The sequence below is a fragment of the Mustela erminea genome, chromosome 5, assembly GCF_009829155.1.
Source record: "Mustela erminea isolate mMusErm1 chromosome 5, mMusErm1.Pri, whole genome shotgun sequence".
In the NCBI taxonomy this organism is placed as follows: domain Eukaryota; kingdom Metazoa; phylum Chordata; class Mammalia; order Carnivora; family Mustelidae; genus Mustela; species Mustela erminea.
The window spans coordinates 46,812,428-46,826,857 of NC_045618.1; the positions used below are offsets into that span (position 1 = coordinate 46,812,428).

At 37.9% G+C, this 14,430-nt stretch overlaps 1 protein-coding gene across 12 annotated transcripts in view; it reads right to left on the reverse strand.

Moving 5' to 3' along the window:
- Positions 1–2,100: 2,100 nt before the first annotated feature.
- Positions 2,101–14,430, reverse strand: part of DENND4A (DENN domain containing 4A) — a 144,612-nt gene continuing 132,282 nt past the window's right edge. For 6 of the 12 annotated variants that reach the window (XM_032342913.1, XM_032342912.1, XM_032342918.1 and 3 more), the window contains 5 exons: positions 13,485–13,602; positions 13,335–13,361; positions 12,694–12,856; positions 12,466–12,530; positions 4,538–4,674 (listed from right to left, as the gene is read on the reverse strand). In XM_032342913.1, coding sequence (XP_032198804.1) covers positions 4,538–4,674; positions 12,466–12,530; positions 12,694–12,856; positions 13,335–13,361; positions 13,485–13,602 — 510 coding nt within the window. Of the gene's footprint in view, positions 4,675–12,465; positions 12,531–12,693; positions 12,857–13,334; positions 13,362–13,484; positions 13,603–14,430 lie in introns of all 12 variants that reach the window. The other 6 variants (XM_032342919.1, XM_032342917.1, XM_032342916.1 and 3 more) reach the window with 3 other exon arrangements.

The following is a 14,430-nucleotide window of genomic DNA, read 5'->3' on the forward strand; positions in this document are numbered from 1 at the left end:
AAGTCAACTCTAATGATCTAACATCCCATTCATGGTCAGCAAACTGATGTCTGGCATTTCCCTTTGCTCGGAGAGGAAGGTCTGATCACATCACACTATGACAGAAAGGGTCAAGTGAAATGAAAGCTGGGTGTTGATGGATGTATAAGAAGTCACTGGGGTGGGAGGGAGGAAGGAGACTTCAGGGAGATGGAAAACTTATACAATTTTTAAAAGATCAATTTGTTCTGTTTGGAAATGAAATTTTTTGTTATATGTTTATAAATCTATAATTTATTAAAATTATACTGTTTAGCATGAAGGATCATCTTAAAATGTCAAGATAATGGTGAGATGGTCCTCTCATGGGATAGGCAAAGTGACCTATCTAGTCACAGGGGACAAATCCCAGGTTACTTATTCAGCATTAGGATGCATGAACTGTCCCACTGGAGCTTCTCAGTTGGAGGACAGTGGCTACCCAGGTGACGGTTTCATCCCTCTGGAGGTTGCATTTCCTTGGTGACCCTGGTGATAGATTTAGACCCGATTTCTAAAAATGTGAGCCTCTCCCTGACTTAATGGGTTAAAATTCTATATAGTATTGAAAGAAAAAAAAATACCATCCATATTTTTGAAAAATGGTGTTCTCTTTAAATGTTTACATAGTAAAATGGTTCTTCCATCAATCGATCTAAAAATGCTTTTATCAAATTTACAGGCTTGGCCTTTTATGCCACTGTTTATATTTTAATTATCACTTCTTTAAAGATTGAGTACCAAAGAGGGTGGGAACCGGACTTTAGTATTTACAGCACAGCCCGGTAGGTACATCTGAAGAACTGGCTGGCCTTCCTTGCCAACGAATACCCTTGGGGTCTGATTCCTTTTTTGTGGGCGGCCCCTCCCCACCCCAGGTGTCACTTGCAATGCGTTTGGGGACTGGTCACCACAGAAGATACAAAGAGAGGTCGTGATCAGAGCTGTCTCTGCCAGTGCAGGGAGTGGGGGTCACTAGAGAGAGCCCAGTGGCACACCCTGGTCTCAGGCTGCCTTCATAGCCAAAGGCATGCTTTGGGTCTTCAGGCCCCTCACTGTGACGAGCAGGCAAAACCTGAAGAATTTCATTTATAGAAAAGCCTGGCAGTTGCTCTAGTGGTTTCATCACAGCACAATGTTTGAAAAAAAAAAATCTATACAGACAAAAGGAGGGAGCCACGCAAATGACAGCAACCAGGGAGAGGCCGCCGAGACTTCATCAGTAGAGCCTGGCAGCATCATGGAGGATAAGCACAAGCACAGACTTTTTGTGTAAGAGACAAATTCCTATATTAATTTGTGAACAGCTAACTTTTGTAAACAAAAATAATTCAGCCAGCAAATGTACTTGCTTTGGAGCCAGAGGAAGAGGCCAGTATAAAGGGATGAGAAGAATAAGTCTGAGAATATGAAAGTAAACTGACTGGTGTGCTGCTGTCAACGAACGCAATTCTGAAAGAAAACTTAGTCTGATATCCAAACAGGAAGGGCAGAGCGGCTAACTCTAGCAGAAGAGGGGGCCCAGGGCTCTCTGAAAGAAGCAGCCTGCCCTTTCCTTTGCTGGTCTGGAATAAAGTGTCTAACAGCAGCTTTCAAGTTCTAGTGGGAGAAATAAAAATAACTGGGCCATCTGACATTACCATACACACAGGTCTCTTCTAACTGTGTACTTACAATGTATTTAGAAATAAAACATCACAGCCTTCTCTGTACAGGTCAACACTTGCTAGTTGCACTGAAGTATTAGAGTAGTTACCAGCGTAAAATACAATAAGTATGTATCACATAAAATGCTGAACCAACATTTTCTGGGGCCATTTCTCTATATACAAAAATGTAAAAGCATATTAGAAAAACTTAGAATCAAATAAGCTGGTAGTGTTAGAGTTTTAAAGCATTCCCTCCCTCCCCACCATTGTCCAAAAGAGAAATCAGGAGAAAAAAAAGACAAAAATCAGAGTATGAGCAGGCTGTATAATTCCTTACCTGGCAGTAGGAAGAAAAAGTTGAATATCAAAATTAGATACAAAATACAAATGTATGACATTCAAAACACCATGGGAGGAAGTAGTAAATAAGTTATACCAGGACACAGCATGGTTTATTTTCCACTATTAAACATATAAACAAAACTAAGAGTAAGAAAACAAGAGACAGATAATGTAGCAAAAATGTATTTCTCTCCAACAGGATTGGCCATGATTCTTCAAAATGTATCCTCAACAGAGACAAAATGGAAGAAAAGTTTATATAGAGTTATCTTAAAGGATGATCTAGATTTTAATTTTCTTTCGAGCAGGGTTTACCACTTTCTATTCATGTTTTGGGTTTTATTTTTAAAGACTAAATTTCTACAAATAGTATTTCCTGGGAATTAAAAGTAGAAATAAAACCCAACCAAAAGCAAAAACAAAACTTTGTAGGGGGTGGTGAGGGCAGGGCAGTGGGGGGGTAAAAATTATACTCACTTTTCCATCTGAGTTTGAACAGAAAGGATGGGCTTTACCTCACTTTTTTGGGTCAGCGATTTGAAATCCATCAACTATAATTTTTACATATAGTTTGTGTTAAAGAAAAGTTAAACAACTTCCACGAACAGTAAAAGCTGTTCTTCTAAGGGAAAGTAAAACATGCATCAAAAAACCAGAATAGAACCCCAGAACCCTATTGGGAGGGATGTTTGTTGCCAATGCCCAAAGCCTCACTTACTAAACATTTCTCTCATTTGACAATTTTCAAGTGATTTAGGGAACAAAAGACTCCATCAGAATGTGAAACTGGATATGAATAGTGAAGTAGAAGACTGGAGTTGTATTTACAAAGGAAAGGCATATATATGTGCATAGCACCAGATTTTTCAAGTAAGCAAGTTCAGCATCAAACTAATCTGAATCAAAATTTCACATTTGTAAACTCTCCCAATTACTTCCCCAGTCAAAAGCTGTGAAATGTGTCAGCTTGATGCTATTCACTAATGGTGTGAATGCAAAAGGTAGTTTTTCTGCAGCTAAATTGATTCAAAGTCTCAGATACCCCCAGTACAAGTGTGCTGGACTCCACTGGCTTTCCAGACCAAATTTGGAACCATCCATTTTTTCTTCTTTGAAAGTGTCTAGAGAATTCCTTCATTCATGACAATGTGTGCAACCATGCACACACACACATACTGATAATCTATACATAATTCTAATAGTCAAAGAATACTTTTTATCGGAAATTACCCAAATAAAGTGGTTTTTGCAATAATGGAACTAAAAATATTTTTTTAGAGTCTCTTTAATACCATAGGTGCTTAAACATTCTATTTATTGTCTGATTTCTGGATATTTCTGGATTTTAGATTCCATAGACTTCAGATTCTGAAGGCTTGTTGAAAAAGCCAAGTTCCTCAATATGGGAAATTCTATCTGGCTATACTTTGAGAGTTATTATTTTTCTACTTTTGAAAAAATATTTTGAATATTTTTATATATATGTATATATATTTATAATATTAACAGAATACTCCAATATGTCATATTCCAGATAAATATGACACAATCTACATCATCCCCAATATTTTAGATATTAAAATAAGGGTAAAATTTAGAATAAGTTGTCTGACATATTTCCCAGCGTACGTGTTCATGTAGCATATTAAAATTTAAATTAATATTTGGTTTTGTAAGCGCTCCCTGTGTACTGTATGCATCTGTTAGTGATAGAGAAAATTTTCAAATCATGGTATATTGAACCTGATTTGGCAGAAGCAGACTTGGAACCTCTCCAGCTCTCCTTCCACAAGGCTCAATAAGTCAGTCTGGGCAGTGCACACCTTAGCTTTCATTTACTCACTGCGGTCAGGCTTAGATGTACTAACATGCAATCCTAGCATAACACTGACATTTCTGAATCATTCCTCCAGGTAATAAAAAATATAGATAGATAGATAGATAGATATACATATAGAGATCCGCAGCTGTACTAATTACGTCAAATAGCAGCAGACAAGGAAAATAAGCACTTAATTGCTTGCTTCATAAGTTTAAGTTCATTTTGTTTGCTATATTAAGTTTAAAAATTAAAAAAATATCAACTTACTATAAACAATTTAAAATATGTATAATACAACTTCATGGTCAAAACATTTGAATAATCTATGAAAACAGGAAATACTTTGATCTTACATTTGTTTAAGTTCCATACATGATTTTTCAACGTGTCTTCCAAAAGAAACCATGAAACGGTTATCTTATTTTGAGAAGTAATTTTGTTTAGGGATTTCCTCGTCACAAAAATACTTAATCACTTATTATAGGAGAAGTAAAGGAAAAAAAAAAGAAATGGGAAACAAAATGGCTTTCTCCTCACTTGTCACTCTTCTCTTTTGAAAACATTCTGTACATAAGCTATCTGGACTTTCTGAACCATTTACAAATGCATTTTCAAAAATTGAAGAAAAAGAGTTTAGAGTCTTCAAATGTTATTTTATACATGGACTATACAATACATATTGAAAGTATACACACACGTGCATGTCTTAAAGATAAGGTTCTCCAAAGGTTTTTCGACATTCCATCACCCCTGTACTTGGCGGTCTGTCACAGTTGTGTGTACTCTTGACTTGACTAGGTGTGAGGCGATCATATGCCATCTTGTACTCTTTATCAAATGCATCTGCAAAAATTCATAAGGAAATAAGGGCATTCAGCAATTTATACTCAATACTAACAACAATCAAGTTTTTGTAATATTACAGAACTATAAAATTGGAGGCCAAGAAGGAATCCCTAGGTCATTTCTGCCAACTAAAGGACTACAGAAGCTTAAACAGGGACCTTAGAGTCCTTAGGATTTTATTTTTATTTTTTTAGAAAGAACATTTTAATTTTTTAAAGATTTTATTTATTTGACAGAGAGACAGAGAGAGAGAGAGAGCTAGTGAGCGCACAAGTGGAGGGGAGAGACAGACGGAGAGGGAGAAGCAGACTTGCTGCTGAACAGGGAGGGAGCTGGATGTAGAACTCGATTCATGACCCTGGAATCATGACCTGAGCTGATGGCAGACGCTTAACCAACTGAGCCACCCAGGTGCCCCAGGCCTTAGCATTCTAGAGTTAGATTACACAGACCAATGAAATTTCAAGTTTTAAGATGCCTTCTTTTTAAGATTCTTTTCCAAATTTAAAAATTGTGGTAAAATACATATAAAATTTAGCATCTTAACAATTTTTACAGGTTGGTGGTATTACAAACCTTCATAATGTACAACCATCACCACCTTCCATCTCCGTAACTCTTTTCCTCCTGTAAAACTGAAACCTTATATCCATTAAAGGATAATTCTCCATTCTCCCCTCCCCACCCTGTCAATTACCATTCTACTTCTGTCTCTATGATTTTGACTACTCTAATAACTGTATGATTGTCTTCTTGTGACTGGCTTATTTCATTTAACATCATGCCCTCAAGGTTCATCCATGTTGTAGTATGTGCCAGAAGTTCCTTCTTTTTTAAAGGCTGTATAATATTCCATTGTATGTATAGACCACATTTTATGCTTACTCATTCATCCTTCAATGAACACAGGAATTGTTTCTACATTTTAGCTATTATGAATAATGTTGTTATGAACATGGATGTACAAATATCTCATCCAGATCCTGCTTTTAATTCTCTGGGGTATATAACCAGAAATGTAATTGCTGGATGATATGAAAATTCTATTTTTAATTTTTTAAGGGAGTCCATTGAGTATGGTGTTAATTTGTTTTTTTTTTTTTTCATAAATGCTCTTTATCAAATTAAGGATATTCCCTTCTATTCCTAGTTTGTTGATTTTGCTAAATGCTTTTTCTGCATCTTCTGAGGTATGTGTTGTCTTTTTCTTTTTTAAGATTCTATTTTTAAGTAATCTTTACACCCAACGTGGGGCTTGAACTCACAACCCTGAAATCAAGAATCGCATGCTCTGAGTGAGCCAGCCAGGTACCCCAGAGATACGTGTGTCTTTTATTCTATTAATATGATATATTGTGGTGACTGAGTTTTGTACATTGAACCAACATTACATTCCTGGGATAAATACCAGTTGGTCGTGGAATATAAACCTTCCTAAACATTGCTGGATTTGGTTTGCTAGCATTGTGTTGAGAACTGTCAATAAGGGATATTGCTCTGTAGTTTTCCTTTCTTGTGACATCTTTGGTAATACTGGCTTATAGAATGAGTTAGGAGGTGCTCCTTTTTCTTCTACTTTTGTAAGAGTTTATGAAGGATTAATGTTTTAGTTCAGGCTGCTACAACAGAATACCAGAGCCTGGGTGGCTTAAATGATGAACATTTATTTCTCACAGCTCTTGAGGCTGGAACATCCAAGATCAAGGCCATGGTACCATATCTGGTGTCTGATGAGAGCACTCTTTCTGGTTTTCAGATAGCTCTCTTCTCCCTGTATCCTTATATGGCAGAGAAAGAGAGATGGCTCTCTCTATTAATCCCATTTTGGGGGGCTCCAACCAAATGATGTTATTGCTTCCCAAGGGCCTACTTCCAGATGCCATTACATCAGGGCTACACATGAGATAGGGCACAAACATGAAGTCCATCACAATTAGTGTTAACCTTTCTTTAAACGTTTGACAGAACTCACCATCTGGCCCTCGTTTTTTCTTTCTGGGGAGCTTTCTGATTACCAATTCACTCTACTGTTACAGCTCTGTTAAGGTTTTCTATTCTAGAGTCAGTTTTGTAGTTTATGTCTTTGCAGGAATTTGCCTATCTCTTCTGGTTATTGAATTTATTGGCATATGATTATTTATACTACCTTATAATTCTTTTTGTTAATGGAAGGGCAGTAGGAATATCCCTTCTTTCATTCCTGACTTCATTAATTTGAGTCTTCTCTCTTTTTCTCTTAGTCTAAATGAAGATCAATTTTATCAATCTTTTCAAAGAACCAACTTTGATTCTGATGAGTTTCTCTATCTTTAAAAATAGTTTTCCCTATTTTTCTCTATTTCATTTATTTTAGCTGTAATATTTATTATTTCTTTTCTTCTGCTTGCTTTGGGTTCAGTTTGCTCTTCTTTTTCTGTTTCATCAGGTAGAAGGTTACGTAGGTATCTACATATAAGTTCCTACATGATTAATTTTCCAGTCGAACATTAAAATCATTAGGCAAGTTTCTTATTTTTAATAGTTTCTAGTGTTTCACAACCATTACAGTTAAAGAACAAATATTCAGGGCCTCTGGGTGGCTGAATTGGTTTAAGCATCTGACTCTTGATTTTGGCTCAGGTCATGACCTCAGGGCCACGAGACTCAGCCCCAATTCCATCTCTGCATTGGGTGTGGAGCCTGCTTAAGAGTCTCTCTCCCTCCCTCTGCCCTGGCCCCCATCCACGCACAGGCACGTGCTCTCTCTCTAAAAAACCGAAAAACCAAAAAAACACCAAAAAAAAAAAAAAAAAACAACCTGAAAAAAGAAAAACCCCAAAACCAAAAAAGCACAAACATTTACAACATTCTGCTCAAAGCCCTCTGGTTGCAGTTTGAACCCATTCATTGTTTTCCGCTTTTTAATAGAAAGGGCAGCTCAACACATTCATACAGTATTTATTTACAAACAAAATTACAGGTTAAACACACTTACGCTTCCATTAGCCTTCTCTATCTAATAGTCCTTACTTCTAAGTAAGTTTTACCTTTCTTACTGGAACTTGTCCAGACTTTTCCAACTTTATTTCAACTAGGAAATCTATGGCTTAAGGTAACTTCTGAGTACAATGTTCCTTGGTTGTATTTCTCTAGGCCATATACATATATATATTTTCAAACAAAGATACCAAACACACATCTCTACTGGGCTCAGATTTATAGCTAAAATTTTTAAAAGCCATTTTAGTGTAAGGCCAATTTCCAATTCCTAACTCTTAAATGAGCAGATTTATTTTCTTCCTAATCAAATCAGTCTCTTTTTCCTTTTTTTTTTTTTTTTTAAATTTTTAGTTTATCTACTTACTTTTTAGTAATCTCTACATCCAATGTGGGGGCTTGAAATCATGACCCCGAAGATCAAATGTCACATGCTCTTCCCACCCAGCCAGCCAGGAGTCCCTCTTTGTTCTTTAAATGTTAGTTTTGGGGGCACCTGGGTGGCTCAGTGGGTTAAGCCTCTGCCTTCGGCTCAGGTCATGATCCCAGGGTCCTGGGATCGAGCCCCACATCGGGCTCTCTGCTCTGCAGGGAGCCTGCTTCCTCCTCTCTCTCTGCCTGCCTCTCTGCCTACTTGTGATCTCTGTCAGATAAATAAAGAAAAAATCTTTAAAAATAAATAAATAAATAAATAAATAAATAAATGTTAGTTTTGTTTAAAATATCACACCTAAGCCACCACCCGGTTTCACTTGTATTATTGCATTAGCTTCTTAATTGTCCTTTTCACTATCCACTGGGTTCCCACCCAATTTATTCTCTATAGATTAGAAATCCTGATAAAACATATATTCCATCATGTCTCTCTCCTGCTTAAGAATCCCCCAGATGGTAGCACCTGGGTGGCTCAGTGGGTTAAAGCCTCTGCCTTTGGCTAAGGTCATGATCCCAGGGTCCTGGGATGGAGTCCCGCATTGGGAATATCTGCTCAGCTGGGAGCCTGTCTCCCAGTCCCCCTCTGCCTGCCTCTCTGCCTACTTGTGATCTCTGTCTGTCAAATAAATAAAATCTTAAAAAAAAAAAAAAAAGAATCCCCCAGATGTTTCCCACTGCACTGAGGATTCTATCCAAAAAACCTGGCAGCACCTGTTAGATGGTATGATTTAGTCCCCGCCTGCTTCTCTGGGCCCATTTCACTCCACACTCCACCTTTTCTCTTTGAATCCTGTCTTCCCTGGCCTTTCAGCTACTCAAAAATGCTAGACTCTTCACTTCAGGGTCTTCTTGCAAACTTCAAAGTTTGTTTGTTTTCTCCCCCACTCATATTCTGGCTAAATTCTCAACTTAGTGCCATTTCCTCTGAAGCCTTCCTTATTTTTAAACTTACTTTTAAACTTCTCTGGCCCTGAGGTCCCTTAGACTTTGTTTCCAGACACATTCTCCACTCTCTCTCCTGGTCACAATGTACTTTATACCCTATAGTCTGGTCTGCCTCTCAGCAGAAGCCTCCAGAAATAAACCTTTTAACATCCAGCTTCTCCCTCCATCAGTCCATCCTAATTCCAATTATTTACTCATTTATATTTGTTTTCAAGTTGCTTCCCCCTCCCCATCCTATTACTGTTCTAGTCTCCAATCCTTCTTGGATTTCTTTTTTTTTTTTATTTAATTTTTTTTTTTTGATAAATATGTAATATATTTTTTCCCCAGGGGTACAGGTCTGTGAATCGCCAGGTTTACACACTTCATAGCACTCACTGTAGCACATACCCTCCCCAATGTCCATAACCCCACCCCCTTTTCCCAATCCCCCTCCCCCCAGCACCCTCAGTTTGTTTTGTGACATTAAGAGTCACTTATGGTTTGTCTCCCTCCCAATCCCATCTTGTTTCATTTATTCTTCTCCTACCCCTTTAACCCCACATGTTGCATCTCCAAAATCACCAAAGGCAAGGGAAGCAAGGGCAAAAATGAACTATTGGGATTTTATCAAGATCAAAAGCTTCTGCACAGCAAAGGAAACAGTTAACAAAACCAAAAGACAACTAACGGAATGGGAGAAGATATTTGCAAATGACATATAAGATAAAGGGCTAGTGTCCAAAATCTATAAAGAACTTAGCAAACTCAATACCCAAAGAACAAATAATCCAATCAAGAAATGGGCAGAAGACATGAACAGACATTTCTGCAAAGAAGACATCCAGATGGCCAACAGACACATGAAAAAGTTCTCCATATCACTCGGCATCAGGGAAATCAAAACCACAATGAGATATCACCTCACACCAGTCAGAATGGTTAAAATTAACAAGTCAGGAAATGATAGATGCTGGCAAGGATGTGGAGAAAGGAGAACCCTCCTACACTGTTGGTGGGAATGCAAGCTGGTGCAGCCACTCTGGAAAACAGCATGGAGGTTCCTCAAACTGTTGAAAATAGAACTATCCTACGACCCAGCAATTGCACTACTGGGTATTTACCCTAAAGATACAAATGTAGTGATTCAAAGGGGCACGTGCACCTGAGTGCTTATAGCAGCAATGTCTACAATAGCCAAACTATGGAAAGAACCTAGATGTCCATCAACAGATGAATGGATAAAGAAGATGTGGTATATATACACAATGGAATACTATGCAGCCATCAAAAGAAATGAAATCTTGCCTTCTTGGGTTTCTAAATTCTCCCTGGGCATCCACTCTGGGGCTACACAGGAAGTGATAGTTTTCTGAGGGCAGCCAACATATACAGACTGTCCAGAGCTTTGCACCCAGAGAAGACCAAAAAGGACAGGTCCTAAGAACTCAGATGTTTCCAGAAACCTTCAAAGAATTGGCAAAGGAAGTTACTATCAGGTCTGTCTTCAACAAGTCAGAGGAAAAGGGCTCTCAGACTCATGAAATGGCAAACTCCTTTAAGGTATCAGTAAATAGTACCTATATAATAATCTCCAAGCAGTTCTAATAGAGGAGGAGTAAAATTTTGCATGGGATTTAGGGTCAGGAAAGAAGTGTATTTGTAAATTTGGCTCTGGTTGGGGAAGGGGTGCAATGATGAGGAAATTCACAGCACCACTCAGGGGGCATGTGATGCTTGTTTCGGCTAGAGCAAAGTGAATAACAGATTCCTGAGATAAAAGAAACCCTTTTATACTTTCCCTCTCTCACCATTATTTTAGGGGGTCAGGACATTATTTTATTTTTTAAAAGATTTTTATTTATTTATTTGAGAGAGAGAGACAGAGAACATGAGAGGGGAGAAGGTCAGAGGGAGAAGCAGACTCCCCATGGAGCTGAGAGCCCGATGCGGGACTCAATCCTAGGACTCTGGGATCATGACCTGAGATGAAGGCAGTCACTTAACCATCCGAACAACCCAGGCACCCAGGACATTTATTCTAAAGTTTAACTAAATTTGACTTTTCTGTAAAATGTGCTCAGAAAAGGTTAACCGTTTTAGATAATGGGTATATAAAAAATACTACCCCTTACCTAGTAGTTCCATTCTGTAAGATGCTTGCCATCTCACCCACACATATCATTGCTTCTGGATTCTACAAGCTCTCTTTTGGCATCAAGACTGACAAGTCCCAGTGACACAGGTCACCATTGGTCAGAAGGCACCTGATACCCCTTGAGATTCCCAGTTAGGGATGGCTGCTCTAAGCCCTCTAATTCCCTCACTAACTCTTACTCTTTCCCACCTGCTAATGAACTTGTTGGGAAGCCAGCACCACAGGGAGTGCCCTTGTTCCCTATTCATGTTCCATATGGTCTGGCTGAGCGACTTGTAACAGGGCACATAAGCTTATTACATACTGTCATCATTGTGAGGGGCGCCTGGGTCGGTTGAGGGTCTGACTCTCTCAGTTTCAGCTCAGGTCATGAGCTCAGGGTCCTGGGATCAAGCCCTGTGTCCTGTTTCATGCTCATTTGGGAATCTATTTCCCTCCCTCTCCCTCTGCCCCTCTGTGAGATTTCTCTCTTTCAAATAAGTAAATAAATCTTTAAAAATCTAAAAAAAAAAAAAAAGAAGAAGAAGAAGAAGAAAGAAAAAAAAGCCAACCAAAGTGTTGACTAGCGCTAAATAACCAGATATGTTTTTGTTAAGACAGTATACAATCACCTAAAAACTATGGCTGATTACATATTCTCTCTTTAACTGGGAGTGGGTTTACTTAAGCAGGGCACCCACGTAAGGTACCACTCAACGTCAGAGGACTTAAATATGTATCATTGTCACTTTCATCAACTTATTTACATTATAAATTACATTTTCAGATAAAATGCCTAAACTCTGCTCCAATCTCTCAATGTCTAACAGCCACCCCTTTCTTCTTTCCTTTCTATCAGGGGCTATTCCTGCCCTTTCCTGAGACTTAGAAGTGGCAACTTAAACGGAGCCCAGCACAATCACTGGGAGAAGGAGATGACCAATCAAAATAGTCTGGGGTCTCTTGAAATAGATAGCTACCTTACATCCCTTCTGAAATGACAGCAGTCCCTAACTCATAGGACTTTTGGGAGAATTACAGGAGATAATACTTGGGAAATACTTGCTACAGTGTCAGACACACAGTAGGCTTCAAAAAATGTTAGCTTTTATCATTTATCATTACTATTACTAATATGACCAAAGTATCTATTACATTAAATTAAAAAAACCAAAGAAAGAATTCTTCTAATACATTAATATAATATTAAAATAATAATAATATTAAAATAATACTAAAGACTACCAATACAAAAATACTTTGAAAATAATACCATGACATATAAACATTACATGTTAGATATTACAGTAGATTACCTATATCAATGTTTTCTCTTCCCAGGGCTACAAGCGAGAGAAATAGTATTTCTCTATACAAACTCCTAGGGGGGGAAAGGAGTGGAGAAGATATTACTATTCATATAATCTCTATATTCTGTACAAAAATACTGATGCTAATAAAAGCATGAAGTAATCAAACAAATTACTAAGCCAATAATATGTATCTGCTTAGAGGAACAATATATTCATTTAAGGCAGACTTACCTCTGTCTTTTAAAATGAGGACATTTATTCAATGTCTCTAAAATTTGACTCATTGGTCCATAAACATCATTCATTTTAATGCTCTTTACCATATTTTTCAATAGTTCCTGGTTAAATGAATTATCACCTTTTTGCAATAAATGGACCATTGGATACTTTTGGGCTGTGAAAGAACAAAAGAACAGATGAAGGGAAATGTTCTATGTATAAAGGACAGAAAATTAAGCAGCAACTGATATTATTCAAGAAGTTACAAAGCACTAAAAGCAAATTAAGGGCAACAGATAAAGGAACAGAAATCTAAGAATGAGAAAGGAAAAAAGGGAAAAAAATAAGACAAATAATGATGAAAACAGACTTAAAGTTTTCTGTGGCGTCAAACAGACAAAAACTAAAAATGCAGTTTTCCTTAAGACAGCCCGTGGAGGAAATTCTCAATCAGCAGCCTGGGATGGGAACAAACAAATATGTAAAAAGAAGAAACCAGGACAAGCAATGGGCTAAAAGCGAACTCCACAAAACATAACCCCCTCCAGCACATACACAGCACCACTCAAACAAAACAAAACAAAAAAACCCCCACAAAAAACCCCTTGGCCTCCATGGAAGATTGCACTAAAAACATCAAACTTAACACTCACTCTCAAACAAAAGAGTACGATTTTGACCTGTAAGACAAAAAGTAGTAAAGTAAAATAGAAGTTAGTTATACATGAGTTTACTATTGCTAAATAAAGCAGGCAGAGATTACTCTTACACACGTGAAGTCAGCATTCTATGAGAGCACTCACTGTGGGCATTCCAGAGGATGTATAAGGGTTGTCCCGGATCTTGATGTAATTTCATATTGTCCCATAACATTTGTATTAAAACATATTTACTATCCTCAGACATACAGTGGCGAGGAATCTGTGTTAAAGAACAAAGAGATATTCATTAATGACCCTTACCTGATAAGATTTTGTAAATATCTTATAAAGATCCTTATAAATATATTTTTAGGATATATGTGTACAAGAGAAAAAGGAGAACAGAAAATGACTGGTTTGTATGCATTTTATCTCTACTGAAGGAAGATGGGCTGAATTGAGAAGCTAATGATCTCTGAAGTAGATTTTTTTTTTAAGATTTTATTCATTTATTTGAAAGAGAGAGAGAGCACAAGCAGGGGGAGTGCCAGAGGGAGAGGGAGAAGCAGACTCCCTGCGTGCAGAGCAGAGAGCTCGATGCGGGGGTCAGTCCCAGGACCCTGGGATCATAACCCAAGCTGAAGGCAGACATGTAACCACCAACTGAGCCATCCAGGTGCCCCCTCTGAAGCAGCAGGTTTAATCAAATACTTAGATCAGTTAAAAGGGCACCATGAATCCAGGAGCCTCATTCTACATCAGACCAAGACCCTACCCTAGATAACTCACTGAGTTAACCTCTTGGTCAAACATCGGACATGTGCGGAAAATCCCAAACCTCATGCACAATCACAGACATGAGTACAAATAGGCACAAAAAGTTCCTGAACTCGGAGATGTTGCAATTTAGTGGTGGTGATACATATGAAGAAATAAACACTTTTATAGAACAATGGATCAAAAATACAAGTAAACATAATAACCTATCTAGATGTTAAGCAAAAACTCAGAGAAAAGGACTGAGGAGAATGGTAGCACATGACTGAGCTAGGAATTATAGACATCCTCCTAAAAATGTGTAAGGCTTGTTTTGAAAGAGGTATGAGAC